Source organism: Coregonus clupeaformis, chromosome 27 (genome assembly GCF_020615455.1).
Source record: "Coregonus clupeaformis isolate EN_2021a chromosome 27, ASM2061545v1, whole genome shotgun sequence".
Taxonomy (NCBI): domain Eukaryota; kingdom Metazoa; phylum Chordata; class Actinopteri; order Salmoniformes; family Salmonidae; genus Coregonus; species Coregonus clupeaformis.
This window is the reverse complement of record NC_059218.1, coordinates 5,692,538-5,709,940: the sequence shown is the minus strand read 5'-3', so window position 1 is coordinate 5,709,940 and position 17,403 is coordinate 5,692,538. Positions and strand designations below refer to the sequence as shown.

General features: G+C 44.5%; 1 protein-coding gene across 4 annotated transcripts in view; it reads right to left on the bottom strand.

Moving 5' to 3' along the window:
* Positions 1–17,403, bottom strand: part of LOC121541744 (protein unc-13 homolog B-like) — a 131,590-nt gene that overhangs the window by 66,881 nt on the left and 47,306 nt on the right. For all 4 annotated transcript variants that reach the window (XM_045208009.1, XM_045208011.1, XM_045208010.1 and 1 more), the window contains exon 8: positions 11,641–11,854. In XM_045208009.1, coding sequence (XP_045063944.1) covers positions 11,641–11,854 — 214 coding nt within the window. The remainder of the gene's footprint in view (positions 1–11,640; positions 11,855–17,403) is intronic.

The following is a 17,403-nucleotide window of genomic DNA, read 5'->3' as shown; positions in this document are numbered from 1 at the left end:
GGGGATTTGTTGGGTCTTTTTGAGGAGTAGTTGTAGCGGGCTGGGGACTAGATCCTCCAAACAATCCTCCCAACATAGAACCTGCAGTTTGAGGGGCAGCTGTAGCTGGTTGGGTTCTAGACCCTCCAAACAACCCTCCCAACATAGATCCTGCAGTTTGAGGAGCGTCTGTAGGTGGTGGCTCTTTAAGGGCTTCTGGCTCCTTAGGTGTGGCAGGTTCCTGAGGTGCACCCTCTGGGATGGATTCCTTTTGGGTAGTGGCACCCTCAGCAGTAGGTACTGTGGTTGCAGAATCAACAGCCTCAACTGCAGTACCATCTTTAGGTGTGTTTCCCTGCTCTTTTATTTTAGCAGTGCCATCTGCTGGAGTGGTGCCAGATGCAGCTGTTGATCTTTTGTTCTCAGGGAGTTTTGCTGTTTGAGTAGGTGCTGGGGGTGGACTGGGTCCTCCAAACAATCCCCCAAACATTGAACCTGCAGTTTGAGGAGTGTCTGTAGCTGATGGTTCTTTAGGGGCTTCTAGCTCTTTAGGTGGGACAGGTTCCTAAGGTGGAACCCTTGGGATGGATTGCTTTTGGGCAGTGGCACACTCAGGAGTAGGTACTGTGGTTGCCGATTCGTCGGAGCTAGCTTGTGGGGGTGACAAAGGGCCCCTGAACATGGAAAATACACTTTTAGTGTGTGGATCTTTAGGCACTGTAGATCCTGGAACAGAGGACCCTGTAACTGACAGAGCTGCTGCTGAAGGTTGTGGGGCACTGGGGCCACCAAACATGGAAAACAATCATTTTGCTGGGCTTTCATTGGCAGTTGAACCAGAAAGGAGTCCTCCAAGAATAGAGCTAGCCTCTGGTTGTGGTTGAGGTTGTGGTTGAGGCATCGGAGGGGTGGACGCAGACTGAGGTGTTGCCTGTGATGGTGCCTGTGGTGGACTTGGTCCACTGAACATTGAAAATAAACTTTTACCAGGTGGTTCTGGGAGAGGTGCTTGAGATGAGGACCCAGTTTGGGTTGATGCCTACTGTGGACTAGACCCACCAAATATGGACAATAACCCAATACCAGGAGTTTCCTCTTTAATAGTGGTTGAGTTGTTGGTGGTGGTGGTGTTGTTCCAGAGATCCTGTCTCCAATTTCTCCCATAAAGCCAAACAGTCTGCCTGATGGTTTGTGAGGTGGTTCGTGTTTGGTTTGTCCGGTTGGTGGCATAGTCTGTGATCGGCCCGGGGTGGGGCCAGTGCTTGTATTAGGAGGAAATACTTGTGACATGCTTTTACCTGGTTGCTGACCAAGAGCTGGCTGTTGGAGCCCACTTTTCCTAGAACCATCCATTGTTTGTTGTTTCTGAAGAGAAGGTCTGCATGGTGTCGACTGAGAACCTTGTGTTGTGAGTCTGTTTGGCTAATTTCTACAGGTTTTGGTTGCTGTTGCTGTGATGGAGGAGGCTCTGCACTAAATAAACTGCCTATTGACCCAAATAGACTAAAACCTCCTGTGTTCTCCTGTTTATTTAGGTCTGTGCTGCCAGGTAAGCTAGCAGTGGAACCAGTCCTATCTTGTTGTTTTGACAATGGCTCTGAGTGTTTAGGGGGCTCTGGCGTTGGCTCCTCAAATCAGAAAAAGCTAATAAAAACTCCCTGTGGTGGTTCAGCTGTTTTTTCAGCTGGTCTATCTGTGGTGTGCTTGTGGCTGTAGGGGAGAGGCAGATTTATTGAGTGAGCTCATGGAACTGGTTGGGACTGTGGGCTGTGTTGGTGGAGCAGCTTGCTGAGACATGGTGGCTTATCGTGCAAGTCTAGGTTTCTGAGTAACAGTCTGTGATTGTGCTGGGGGTTGCCCATATTGTCCTGATCGAGTAACAGTTGGTGATTGTGCTGGGGGTTGCCCAGATTGTCCAGATGTCGGGGGCAAGGGCAGAATTCTAGAGGGATTGGATGCAGCTGGTCTCTGTGTTTGTTGAACTGCACTCTGAGGCAGAGCTGTTGTAGCAGGGAGATCTTCCTTGATAATCTTTAGACTCTGGAAACCCGATGAAAGTATACTTTTGGCCTGCAAATCCACCAGGGTATCCCTAGTCCCAGGTGTCTTACGTTGTTCTCCATTAGCACGGGAGGCCAAGCCAGCTCTTCCTTTGTTCAAATCTGACTCAGGGTTTTTTCCAACCATTGAGGAAATGAATGAAGAGCTCTTCTTGACTTGCCGATTAGGTATTTCTTCTCCCGGGGTCACTCTCTGTCTGCATTCCTTCTCTGGCGTGTCATCTACATGCCTTACTCTGACCCCAAAAGATGAACACCTCCTTTGACAAGGCTGGTAAAAGTTGTTCAAGCGCGGTTGTGAGGAATCTGCGGTGCGGGTAATGTTGTGTGAGATAGCAACCTTATGAGAGAGAAGTGCCTTCATTTCCTGATTGTTCCAGTAAGGGCCTGTCTGATCTCTGTTAGAACACGAAATGTCTATGACCTCCGTATATGGATCCTGATAGGCATAGTTGGGTTGTCTTGGATCCATCATGACTTTGTTCAGTCTATACAGTGAAAAATCTACAGCCTGTTCTTTTCGTGCAAGAAAGGAGCTCTCAAACATCTGAGAGAAACGCTCCAGGTTCAAATTCATGATCTGATTTCCTTTTCTACAGGCAGCAGATAAGTCGAGAGGGGTATTAAGGAGTTGTGGATCACCCTGATCTTGTCCAGGGAGCCAGAAGAGTTCATCCTCATTATAGAGAGGGACTTTAACCTCCACGGGATCGGTGTGCCGTATACGGGACGGTTGAGCTAACGTGCGCTAATGTGATTAGCATGACTGTTGTAAGTAACAGCAAACTTTCCAGGACATAGACATGTTTTATATGGGCAGAAAGCTTAAATTCATGTTAATCTAATTGCACTGTCCAATTTACAGTAGCTATTACAGTGAAAAAATACCATGCTATTGTTTGAGGAGAGTGCACAACAACAAAAAACGTATCACGGCAACTTACATTCAGTAATCTTGCTCTGATTTGTCATCCTAAGGGTCCAGAGATAAAATGTAGCATAGTAATGTTTGATAAAATCAATTTTTATATTCAAATGTAGGAACTGGGTTCTACAGTTTGAACCCCTGCTGTCTCTGGCTCCACACCCACCCCGCCCGGCCATCTAGATGTGTGAAAGTTAGTGTATAAGCTAATGATCCATCATGTATGACATTCCTGGGAGTGTGTAAACTTACATTTTGTATTACCATATCATTTTTGTATGTTCTCTATAGTTATGTACTTGAAAATGTATCAATTGACCAATTTGGCACATTTGGGCAGACTTGATACAAAATAGTCCAGTATTGCAATGCTTCACTGGATCAATCTGAAACTTTGCACACACACTGCTAAAATCTAAATTGCACTAAACTGCAATACTATATTGTGGCCTATCTCTTGCATTTCAAAGACGATAAAAAAACAATTTTAAAAAATGTTATATTCTCCTACATTAATTTCACATTTCCACAAACTTCAAAGTGTTTCCTTTCAAATGGTATCAAGAATATGCATATCCTTGCTTCAGGTCCTGAGCTACAGGCAGTTAGATTTGAAAAAAAGGGTCCGATCCTTAAGAGGTTAAATCCACATACTGTGACCATTTCATTATGTAGCCAAGCACTTGGGAAGTTATCAGGCCCAGTTCCCAAGGACTCTCCCTCAGGAGTACAAGCATAGACCATCGTACCTGCTGCATCTGTTAGCAGGGCATAGATGTATTCATGATCAGAGTAAACAAAGTACCCACACTCCCCATCATCAGCTGGCCACCACTTTCCTTGAGTGCAAGCCATTGCTGGTACCATTCTGTCTCTTCCAGGTACATACACTCTTCCATATCTCCAGAGGGTGTTTGCTACAGTGTTGCTTGGCCCAGACTTAAATATGCTTGAGAGCAAACCTTGGGAGCATGCAGATTGCGTCTTTGGCTCTGGATTGTGCTTGAGAATTTCAGCTGATTTATGAGTGGAGTCTTCCTATGTTGGATTCCTATTGAATAGTCCTGACAGAAAGCCTGTCTTTTTGTCAGCCTCCGCATGGGGTTCATGTGGGACTTGATGTGGTATATGTGTAGATGGCTAAGTTTGCTGTGAAGGCTGTCCAGCTGGAGTGATTGTATGATGTTGTATTTGCAAGGATGGTGACTGACTGCGGGCCTCAACATTTTCAGAGGATTTTGTTAATTTGCTAAACAGTCCAGAGAGAACTCCTTGCAGTATCTTGATGTGGAGGAGGAGTCAGATTTTGTGGCGAGATTACACATGGTGGTGAGGTTACACATGGTGGTGAGGTTACATGTTGCTGCCTTTCTTGGCTGATTGGTGGGGACGGCTGCTGCTGAGGCATATTGTCTGTGGAATATTTTTTTTTAAGCCCAGAGAGCAGAACTCTGGATTGACTAGGCTGCTGAGTTAGTTGATTTTGGCTTTGCAACTGCACATCCTGCATGTATGGGTACTGCTGGCTAGGCTGATTGAGAGGAGCTGCAGAAAGTGTCTGAGGGATTGGGGACTGATTGGTAGATACATTGCCTGCAGAAGCAAACTGAAAAATTCCAGAAAGGAGACCACCTTGTTAAGCAGGTTTTGAAACTGTATGTTGTCTAGAAAAGCCTGGTTTGCTGTCTAGAAAAGTCTGGTCCCTCAGTGGACCATAGTTTGGCTCTGGCATATTCTGTTGGTTGAAGCTCTGCTGATTACGAGGACCACCAGAAGGCATTTGTTGCTGCTGGAGTGGAGTTGTTTGGGTGCTCAGAACATTAGAGGAACCCAATTTATACAACCCAGAGAAAATACCTCCTTGTTGAGGGGGTGCTTGTTGGGATGGGTTTGGTGCTTGTTGCTGACTAGGATGATTGCTTGGGAAAGCACCTTGCTGTTGGGCCTGGGGAGGTTGTACACTAGGCGATAGGCTTTCTGCAGATGAAAACCTCAGTAACCCAGAGAGAATACCCCCCGGCTGAGAGGGGGGAGTTGCACTTTGTTGTGGGGGAGGTTGACAAGGGAACTGTTGAGGATTACTGGCTCTAGGACGTTGATTGTTTGGGGGAACTTGCTGTGGTGGTGGGTTCCCAGATAAGTCACCCGCAGAGCTATATCTAAAAGGTCCTGACAATATCCCTCCTTGCAGGGCTAAATAGAGCCAACATTAGATGTATCCTCAGATCTTGCCCCTTTAAAAAGGCCTGTTAAAAAACCTTGAGGTTCAGGTTGAGGAGGAGCATGCTGTGTCGCAAGAGGCATTGGTGGTGGTCTCTGAAGTTGCTTCATACACTGCTGATGTGGAACTGGGGACAATTGGTGATGCTGGGCCTGTTGTTGACCGGGATTTTCTGGGGGTTTGGAGGCACTGACATCCTCACCAGAAGCACATTTCATGACTCCAGAGAACATTCCTCTTTCTGGTTTTGGAGGCTGTTGGGAAGAGACATCGTCAGAGGAGAGAAACTGACGTTTTAGCTTACTGCCTAAAGATGGCTCCTCCATAGGCTTCTCTGAGCTAATATCTGGTGCTGACCCAAATACAGGATACACTGAAACAGGTGGAGGGCCCTGCGGGGGAACAGGGTTAACTGAGCTGAAAGATTTCTTGTAAGGGCTAAAGAACCCTGAACTCACTGGTTCTAGTTGGCTGATGGGCTTCCCACCCGCTGTAGGCACATATTGCTGAGAGGCAGTCATAGAGTCAAGTCTCCCATGCACAACTTTCCCTTGTGCATTAACAAATAGTTTATTCTGGGGTGTATTTCTTGAATTATCAAGTCCTCTGCCTCCTCCCACAGTCCTTGACTGTTCAACTTGCTGGATACATTTCTCATTCCAGTTTGCAAGATTTTGAGAGTCCTCTCTCGAGCCACTTCTCCCTGGAGGTCGTTTTCCCTCTGTGGAGTTCACTACCTCTTCACCTGAAAAATGTTGGCCAAAACTAATTTTCCCAAAAGCGAAAGTGACTGCTGGTGTTTGTGGCATCGTTGCAGAGTCCTGAACTTTATCACTTGTACTATTTCGAATCTCCGTTCTTATGGCTGGCGTGTCTTGATTGTGGAATGGTGTCTTGGCATCAGACTGGGAAGGCCAATTGAAGGAAAATGTTCTGTTGGGGTGAACTGTAGGAGATACAACAGATACAGGAGCAGGGCTGGTGGATTTTGGAATGAAAGAAAACAGTGTGGATATACCAGATTGAGAAGATGGTGCAGGTGGTACTTCTTTAGTTTCTGCAGAACCTGAGCTGGGCTGCTTGGGGGCCGTGCTAACCTTGTCAGTGAAGGAACTGAATAATAAACTCATAGCATTTTTCACTCCAGATATTCCTGGTTCAGGTGGAGCCTCTGTCTGGGGCTCCTCCTTGACATCTCTAGGGGTCCTTGGGGCCTCTCCAGTAGATTCTGTTCCTACGCTGCCCTGGGAAGATAACCTTGACTTGGATGACTTGGGAAGGGAACCATACTTGGTTATTTCCTCCTCTTTTTCAGCCAGGTACTCTGATACTGTTTCCACTAGGCACTGGAGCTCATCCATGAGATCTACATACTCGTCACTTGGTTCCTCCACTGGAGACAGCATTGCTTCAGGAGCCCATCCTCCCATTTTCACCTTTCCCTTTAACCAGATAACTCTGATGCTTGTCTATGTGACTTCCATGGGATGAAGCATGTCTGCCTTGGCCATGGTCCCTCCCATTCTCAGAGTGAATGGCCTCTGCTAAGGAGGCAATTTCCTCTAGCTCCTCCTCTGATCCCATGGAGTAGTGCAGCTCCTCTGAATCGTACGCCAAACCTGTCCTCATTCTGGCAGATTCGTCGTCCTGTACACCACGTAGTTCTCCAAGGTGTCCCCCAGCTTGTTTTTGGCCCACATCCTAGTCTTGTAAAGAAGTCCCGTTCTTGTATGGCTTGAGGCACGGTGTCATCTGCTCCTCCTCTTCCTCAATCTTTAACACCTGCCGCAGCACCAACTCCCCTCTCTCCTGGCGGAGGAGTGCAAGGTCAGGGGGGAAAGGCTCATCTGTGAGTTTCTCCGCCTCCAAGAAGGCCAGCCCTTCTGGATCCCAGATCTTTTTCCTCCGCCACCGATCGATAATGTCATAGCCCGCTGGGTAGGTGGCAGGTAGGATGCCACTGCGTTGTGTGCTTTGGGAGAGTGAACTGCCTGAGGGCTCAGTGAGAGCTCTCCCCATGCGGAGGATAACATCGTCCTCAGCCCAACGATTCTCTTCCTTGTCCAGTAACTCGCTCAGCTGATTTCACACCTGCACTTTGTATTTGCTCTCCCAATCCTCCGCACCCATGCCATAATCGACAGGGATGATCCTGACCCTCCCTTTATGGTTTATGACTCTAGTTTAGATTCATTGATTAAAGGAGAGGTAAAATGGGATGTGAGAGATGAGACAATAACAGAAAACAATAGAAAGATTGCAAATTATAACAGGACAAAAAAAGTAAGATACAGACAATGTGACAGAGACAATAAGCATTAAATAGATACATATGATAAAAATGTGGTGAATTTGTGTTCATGTGAGTATATTGGTAAAAGTGTTATTAAGATTGTTTGATATAAGTGTGCTATGTGTGTGAGGACCCAAATTCATCTCTTCATTTTGGGGGATTATCAACTACAACATAAAAGCCCGGAAATCCAACCTGAATCATCTCTGTCCAAAGTAGTTTTACAGACCACATAGAGACATGGTCGAGGAGGGCAGCCTCTCTTACTAAACCACCAGTGTCCCAAAGACCCATATGTGATAAGAGCAGACTAAACTAAGGTCAGTATAATTCAAACTACCAAAGAAGTTTCGTAAAACAATACGTCTGAACGAAAAAAACAACTATCAGATTTTCCTGGCTGTAATCCCACTTTTCTTTTCAGATGTTATGGAATTATCTGGATCAGCTTTCCATCTGTCCACACAGACTGAGATTTACCACAATCTCACTGAGCCACATCTTTTTCACAGCAAGTCACATGTAAGAGTGCAAAGAACCACTCCACACTGGATACATGAATGGAGTTGGCAAATTATTTGTGTTTCATCCTGGAAAACTTCCAAGCAGTTAGACAATTTTGACGATTTGACCACTTTGGTTTAAGACAAAATGTGTTCTTCATCTTAACAACCACAGTGTCTTCAGAAAGTATTCACACCCCTTGACCTTTACCACATTTTGTTGTGTTACAGCCTGAATTTAACATAGATTACATTTTGATTTCTTGTCACTGGCCTACACACACACAATACCCCATAACGCCAAAATTATGTTTTTACACCTTTTTACAAATTAATTAAAAATGAAAAGCTGGAATGTCTTGAGTCCATAAGTATTCAACCCCTTTGTTATGGCAAGCCTAAATAACTTCAGGAGTAAACATTTGCTTAACAAGTTACATAATAAGTTGCATGGACTCACTCTGTGTGCAATAATAGTGTTTAACATGATTTTTGAATGACTACCTCATCTCTGTACCCCACACACACAATTATATGTAAGGTCCCTCAGTCGAGCAGTGAATTTCAAACAGATTCAACCACAAAGACCAGGGAGGTATTCCAATGCCTAGCAAAGAAGGGCACCTATTGGTAGATGAAAAAAAAAAAAAAAAAAGCAGACACTGAATATTCCTTTGAGCATAGTGAATTATTAATTACACTTTGGATGGTGTATCAATACACCCAGTCACTACAAAGATACAAGCGTCCTTCGTAACTCAGTTGCCGGAGAGGAAGGAAACCGCTCAGGGATTTCACCATGAGGCCAATGGTGACTTTAAAACAGTAAGACTTTAATGGCTGTGACAGGGTGAAAAGAAGGAAGCCTGTACAGAATATAATATTCCAAAACATACATCCTATTTGCAACAAGGCAATTAAGTAATACTGCAAAAAAATTGGCAAAGCAATTAACTTTTTTCCAGAATACAAAGTGTTACGGTGCATTCAGAAAGTATTCAGACCCCTTCCCTTTTCCCACATTTTGTTACGTTACAGCCTTATTCTAAAATTGATTTTAAAAATACTCAATCTACACACAATTCCCCATAATGACAAAGCGAAAACAGGTTTTTAGAAATTTTTGTAAATGTATTAAAAATGTAAAAAATATATCACAGTTACATAAGTATTCAGACCCTATGGTATGAGACTCGAAATTGAGCTCAGGTGCATCCTGTTTCCATTGATCATCCTTGAGATGTTTCTACAACTTGATTGTAGTCCACCTGTGGTAAATTCAATTGATTGGACATGATTTGGAAAGACACACCTGTCTATATAAGGTCCCACACTTGACAGTGCATGTCAGAGCAAAAACCAAGCCATGAGGTCAAAGGAATTGTCCGAGGAGCTCAAAGACAGGATTGTGTCGAGACACAGATCTGGGGAAGGGTCCCAAAACATTTCTGCAGCACTGAAGGTCCCCAAGAACACAGTGGCCTCCATCATTCTTAAACGTAAGAAGTTTGAAACCACCAAGACTCTTCCTAGAGCTGGCCGCTCGGCCAAACCGAGCAATTACGTGAGAAGGGCCTTGGTCAGGGAGGTGACCAAGAACCCGACGGTCACTGTGACAGAGCTCCAGAGTTCCTCTGTGGAGATGGGAGAACCTTCCAGAAGGACAACCATCTCTGCAGCACTCCATAAATCAGGCATTTATGGTAGAGTGGCCAGACAGAAGCCACTCCTCAGTAAAAGGCACATGACAGCCCGCTTGGAGTTTGCCAAAAGGCACCTAAAGCCCTCTCACACTATGAGAAACAAGATTATCTGGTCTGATGAAACCAAGATTGAACTATTTGGCCTGAATGCCAAGCGTCACGTCTGGAGGGAGCCTGGCACCATCCCTACGGTGAAGCATGGTGGTGGCAGCATCATGCTGTGGGGATGTTTTTCAGCGGCAGGGACTGAGAGAATAGTCAGGATCGAGGGAAAGATGAACAGAGCAAAGTACAGAGAGATCCTTGATGAAAACTCCAGAGCGCTCAGGACCTCAGACTGGAGTGAAAGTTCACCTTTCATCAGGACAACAACCCTAAGCACACAGCCAAGACAACACAGGAGTGGCTTCGGGACAAGTCTCTGAATGTCCTTGAGTGGCCCAGCCAGAGACCGGACTTGAACCCGATCGAACATCTCTGGAGAGACCTGAAAATAGCTGTGCAGCAATGCTCCCCATCCAACCTGACAGAGCTTGAGAGGATCTGCAGAGAAGAATGGGAGAAACTCCCCAAATACAGGTGTGCCAAGCTTGTAGCGTCATACCCAAGAAGACGCAAGGCTGTAATCGCTGCCAAAGGTGCTTCAACAAAGTACTGAGTAAAGGGTCTGAATACTTATTATTTTTATTTTTATTTTTTTATATATATTTGCAAAAATGTCTAAACTTGTTTTTGCTTTGTCATTATGGGATATTGTCTGTAGATTGATGAGGGAAAAAAAATATGTAATCAATTTTAGAATAAGGCTGTAATGTAACCAAATGTGGAATCCAATAGAACACATTACTGAGTACCAGTCTCCATATTTTCAAACATAGTGGTGGCTGCATCATGTTATGGGCATTCTTGTAATTGTTAAGGACTGTGGAGTTTTTTTAGGATAAAAAAAAGAAACGGAATGGAGCTAAGCACAGGCAAAATCCAAGACGCAAACCTGGATCAGCCTGCTTTCCAACAGACACTGGGAGATTAATTCACCTTTCAGCAAGACAATAACATAAAACACAAGGCCAAATCTACACTGGAGTAGCTTACCAAGAAGACATGTATTAACTCAGGGGTGTGTATCCTTATCTAAATGAGATACCTCTGTATTTCATTTTCAATACATTTGCAAACATTTCAAAAAACATGTTTTCACTTTGTCATTATGGGTTATTGTGTGTAGATGTGTGAGAGAAAAATCTATGTAATCCATTTTGCATTCAGGCTGTAACACAACACAATGTAGAATAAGTCAAGGGGTATGAATACTTCCTGAAGGCACTGCATGTTCACAAATATTCTATAATAGATCCAAATATATACAAAACACCAAAGATTCAATAGCTATTGGGTTAACTTGCACTGTTGCGCACAACATTACCAGATTGAAGAATCACTTCCTAGGGGGAACTATTTATTTATTCAAGCAGGTGACATTGTTTACCTCCTTCCTATGCGGTGTGTCAGTGACAAATAAACATAACCTGACTAGATTTAAAGCCGCCAACATTACTTGAGAAATATGTTTGTATCCCAGGAGGGTGCATGTCCCCAAATCGTCTGAAAGAGGGAAGCCCTCCAATAAACAAAAGAGCTAAGCCTCAGGCCCTCAGCTAACTGGGTCTATTTGCAATATGGTCATTTAAAGGTTTTCTACGTGAAAATCAAGCCACCCGAACAAACCAACACCAGAAAAGAAATGCCTGATACTGCACTTCAAAAACTCCATTCATGTCTTAACTCTGGACCTTCTTCACTGTGTGTCAATATGTGTGACTGTAGTATAAGTGAATAGGTGTGCAATCTTTTATGGCTGAATTTGTGCATATGTATATTGTATTGTACATGTGTCTGTGTATTCTGTGTAGGGGCATGTCCTGTATGTTTGTGGGTGTTATTCAGAAGCTCTACCTGCTCCCGTGGTGGTCTCTGTAGTCCATGTCAAAGCTGTGCATGGAGTCGGTGCAGGAATCCAGGTGGTTCTGGAGCTGGGGGCCCATGGGGTACTGGTGCATGGAGGAGTTGGGCTGGGCAGTGGTGTGGTAGCGCGGGGGCAAGCTGTTGCTGGTCTCACTGCGGTAGTCACTGTCCCGGTCGTCCACCGCACTGTCATGGTCATCCAGGGCTGTAGAGGGGCAACAGGACAAGCTCCACAACACAGATCGTCTAGAGACCTCCGCATCCTCAGAAACTGCTAAAATGACTACAGAATCTCCATTCTATCCCACCTACGCTCACCATTTCACAAATTGAAAATTCATGTTTGCCTCATACATACAGTCTCTGAATTACACAATATGAAAAAGTGGTAATATACACTGGGGTCAGGACTGGTCAGGTAAGAGGGAGGTAAGGAGGGCAAGGGTCATGCTCTTTTGAATGCAAGACAACCAGAAAATTAACTTCAGTGGGAAGGGGAATGTGATGAAACTGAACGTATAGGTCATTAAAGATAGAACCCTTGGTTGTTTCATCCATTTTTTATTATATAAGTTACAGTGCATTCGGAAACTTTTCAGACCCGTTTACTTTTTCCACATTTTGTTACATTACAGTCTTATTCTAAAATTGATTAGAATAGCTTTTCTCATCAATCTACACACAATTCCCCATAATGACAAAGCAAAAACTGTTGTTTTGAAATACATTTTTGCTAATTTATTAAAAATTAAAAAAACGGAAATATCACAAATATTCAGACCCTTTACTCAGTACTTTGTTGAAGCACCTTTGGCAGCGATTACAGCCTCGAGCCTTCTTGGGTATGAAGCTACAAGCTTGGCACACCTGTATTTGGGGAATTTCTCCCATTCCTCTCTGCAGATCCTCTCAAGCTCTGTCAGGTTGGATGGGGAGTGTTGCTGCACAGCTATTTTCAGGTCTCTCCAGAACCGTTAGATCGGGTTCAAGTCCGGGCTCTGGCTGGGCCACTCAAGGACATTCAGACACTTGTCCAGAAGACACTCCTGCTTTGTCTTGGCTGTGTGCTTAGGGTCATTGTCCTGTTGGAAGGTGAACCTTCGCCCCACTCTGAGGTCTTAACCTGCTCCAGAGCGCTCTTCATCAAGGATCTCTCTATACTTTGCTCCGTTCATCTATGCCTCGATCCTGACTAGTCAACCAGTCCCTGCCATTGAAAACATTCAGGCCAAAGAGTTCAATCTTGGTTTCATCAGACCAAAGAATCTTGTTGCCTTTTGGCAAACTCCAAGTGGGCTGTCATGTGCCTTTTACTGAGGAGCGGCTTCCGTCTGTCCACTCTACCATAAAGGCCTGATTGGTTGAGTGATGCAGAGATGGTTGTCCTTCTGGAAGGTTCTCCCATCTCCACAGAGGAACTCTAGAGCTCTGTCCGAATGACCATCGGGTTCTTGGTCACCTCCCTGACCAAGGCCCTTCTCCCCCGATTGCTCAGTTTGGCCGGGCGGCCAGCTCTAGGAAGAGTCTTGGTGGTTCCAAACTTCTTCCATTTAAGAATGATGGAGGCCACGATGTTCTTGGGGACCTTCAATGCTGCAGAAATTTTTTGGTACCCTTCCCGAGATCTGTGCCTCGACACAATCCTGTCTCGGAGGTCTACGGACAATTCCTTCGACCTCATGGCTTGGTTTTTGCTCTGACATGCACTGTCAAGTGTGGGACCTTATACAGTGAGGGAAAAAAGTTTTTGATCCCCTGCTGATTTTGTACGTTTGCCCACTGACAAAGACATGATCAGTCTATAATTTTAATGGTTGGTTTATTTGAACAGTGAGAGACAGAATAACAACAAAAAAATCCAGAAAAACACATGTCAAAAATGTTATAAATTGATTTGCATTTTAATGAGGGAAATAAGTATTTGACCCCTCTGCAAAACATGACTTAGTACTTGGTGGCAAAACCCTTGTTGGCAATCACAGAGGTCAGATCTTTCTTGTAGTTGGCCACTAGGTTTGCACACATCTCAGGAGGGATTTTGTCCCACTCGTCTTTGCAGATCTTCTCCAAGTCATTAAGGTTTTGAGCCTGATGTTTGGCAACTCGAACCTTCAGCTCCCTCCACAGATTTTCTATGGGATTAAGGTCTGGAGACTGGCTAGGCCGCTCCAGGACCTTAATGTGCTTCTTCTTGAGCCACTCCTTTGTTGCCTTGGCCGTGTGTTTTGGGTCATTGTCATGCTGGAATACCCATCCACGACCCATTTTCAATGCCCTGGCTGAGGGAAGGAGGTTCTCACCCAAGATTTGACGGTACATGGCGCCGTCCATCGTCCCTTTGATGTGGTGAAGTTGTCCTGTCCCCTTAGCAGAAAAACACCCCCAAAGCATAATGTTTCCACCTCCATGTTTGACGGTGGGGATGGTGTTCTTGGGGTCATAGGCAGCATTCCTCCTCCTCCAAACACGGCGAGTTGAATTAATGCCAAAGAGCTCGATTTTGGTCTCATCTGACCACAACACTTTCACCCAGTTCTCCTCTGAATCATTCAGATGTTAATTAGCAAACTTCAAACGGGCCTGTATATGTGCTTTCTTGAGCAGGGGGACCTTGCGGGCGCTGCAGGATTTCAGTCCTTCACGGCGTAGTGTGTTACCAATTGTTTTCTTGGTGACTATGGTCCCAGCTGCCTTGAGATCATTGACAAGATCCTCCCGTGTAGTTCTGGGCTGATTCCTCACCGTTCTCATGATCATTGCAACTCCACGAGGTGAGATCTTGCATGGTGCCCAAGGCCGAGGGAGATTGACAGTTCTTTTGTGTTTCTTCCATTTGCGAATAATCGCACCAACTGTTGTAACCTTCTCACCAAGCTGCTTGGCGATGGTCTTGTAGCCCATTCCAGCCTTGTGTAGGTCTACAATCTTGTCCCTGACATCCTTGGAGAGCTCTTTGGTCTTGGCCATGGTGGAGAGTTTGGAATCTGATTGATTGATTGCTTCTGTGGACAGGTGTCTTTTATACAGGTAACAAGCTGAGATTAGGAGCACTCCCTTTAAGTGTGCTCCTAATCTCAGCTCGTTACCTGTATAAAAGACACCTGGGAGCCAGAAATCTTTCTGATTGAGAGGGGGTCAAATACTTATTTCCCTCATTAAAATGCAAATCAATCTATAACATTTTTTACATGAGTTTTTCTGGATTATTTTGTTGTTATTCTGTCTCTCACTGTTCAAATAAACCTACCATTAAAATTATAGACTGATCATTTCTTTGGCAAAGGGCAAACGTACAAAATCAGCAGGGGATCAAATACTTTTTTCCCTCACTGTACAGTGGGGAGAACAAGTATTTGATACAATGTCGATTTTGCAGGTTTTCCTACTTACAAAGCATGTAGAAGTCTGTAATTCAACTGTGAGAGACGGAATCTAAAACAAAAATCCAGAAAATCACATTGTATGATTTTAAAGTAATTAATTTTCATTTTATTGCATGACATAAGTATTTGATCACCTACCAACCAGTAAGAATTCCGGCTCTCACAGACCTGTTAGTTTTTCTTTAAGATGCCCTCCTGTTCTCCACTCATTACCTGTATTAACTGCACCTGTTTGAACTCGTTAACTGTATAAAAGACACCTGTCCACACACTCAATCAAACAGACTCCAACCTCTCCACAATGGCCAAGACCAGAGAGCTGTGTAAGGACATCAGGGATAAAATTGTAGACCTGCACAAGGCTGGGATGGGCTACAGGACAACAGGCAAGCAGCTTGGTGAGAAGGCAACAACTGTTGGCGCAATTATTAGAAAATGGAAGAAGTTCAAGATGACGGTCAATCACCCTCGGTCTGGGGCTCCATGCAAGATCTCACCTTGTGGGGCATCAATGATCACGAGGAAGCTGAGGGATCAGTCCAGAACTACACGGCAGGACCTGGTCAATGACCTGGAGAGAGCTGGGACCACAGTCTCAAAGAAAACCATTAGTAACACACTACGCCGTCATGGATTAAAATCCTGCAGCGCACGCAAGGTCCCCCTGCTCAAGCCAGCGCATGTCCAGGCCCGTCTGAAGTTTGCCAATGACCATCTGGATGATCCAGAGGAGGAATGGAAGAATGTCATGTGGTCTGATGAGACAAAAATATAGCTTTTTGGTCTAAACTCCACTCGCCGTGTTTGGAGGAAGAAGAAGGATGAGTACAACCCCAAGAACACCATCCCAACCGTGAAGCATGGAGGTGGAAACATCATTCTTTGGGGATGCTATTCTGCAAAGGGGACAGGACGACTGCACCGTATTGAGGGGTGGATGGATGGGGCCATGTATCGCGAGATCTTGGCCAACATCCTCCTTCCCTCAGTAAGAGCATTGAAGATGGGTCGTGGCTGCGTCTTCCAGCATGACAACGACCCGAAACACACAGCCAGGACAACTAAGGAGTGGCTCCGTAAGAAGCATCTCAAGGTCCTGGAGTGGCCTAGCCAGTCTCCAGACCTGAACCCAATAGAAAATCTTTGAAGTCCGTATTGCCCAGTGACAGCCCCGAAACCTGAAGGATCTGGAGAAGGTCTGTATGGAGGAGTGGGCCAAAATCTCTGCTGCAGTGTGTGCAAACCTGGTCAAGACCTACAGGAAACGTATGATCTCTGTAATTGCAAACAAAGGTTTCTGTACCAAATATTAAGTTCTGCTTTTCTGATGTATCAAATACTTATGTCATGCAATAAAATGCAAATTAATTACTTAAAAATCATACAAATGTGATTTTCTGGATTTTTGTTTTAGATTCTGTCTCTCACAGTTGAAGTGTACCTATGATAAAAATTACAGACCTCTACATGCTTTGTAAGTAGGAAAACCTGCAAAATCGGCAGTGTATCAAATACTTGTTCTCCCCACTATAGACAGGGGTGTGCCTTTCCAAATCATGTCCAATCAAGTTGTAGAAACATCTCAAGGATGATCAATGGAAACAGGATGCACCTGAGCTCAATTTCGAGTCTCATAGCAAAGGGTCTGAATAAATGTTTTAAATGTTTTATAAATGTGCAAAAATGTCTAAAAACCTGTTTTCGCTTTGTCATTATTGGGTATTGTGTGTAGATTGCTGAGGATGTTGTTTTTTAAATCAATTTTAGAATAAGGCAGTAACGTAACAAAATGTGGAAAAAGTCAAGGGGTCTGAATACTTTCCGAAGGCAGTGTATATTCTTGAAGAATATAACTTATAAATGCCTCAACTGTCGTACATTGACATTACATTTTAGTACCACATCAGAACCCCAAAATATACGCTTGTTATACTCCAACGCTTGTAAACAAAGTAAGCATATCCTCAAAACATGGTTAAAACTATAATTTTGATATAATGGATGGTCAGTCCTTGCATACATAGCTCTGTCTATGGATTTGAGAGTGGTTACATTTCTCTAGCCCCATCCTTTGCTTTTTACCAAAACACAGGCGGGTGACCGTTTTATTCTTTCAATTAACGATTCCAGCTTTAAATACAGCCAAAAATGGACACTCCAGTCAAAAAGGGATATTCCAAAATGAATGAGTTAAGGAACTCAATTGCAATGTTGACATAAGGTAATTCTCTCTCCTTAGTGACCCAGACTCAATTTTGGCATCAGACAGGTCCTTTGGATTGCAGTGCTGACCCTGAGCTGACTGGCCTGCTTAAGGGGACATGGGCCTTATTGCTCCAGACTGATAAGTGAGATAGATAGATAGCTCAGG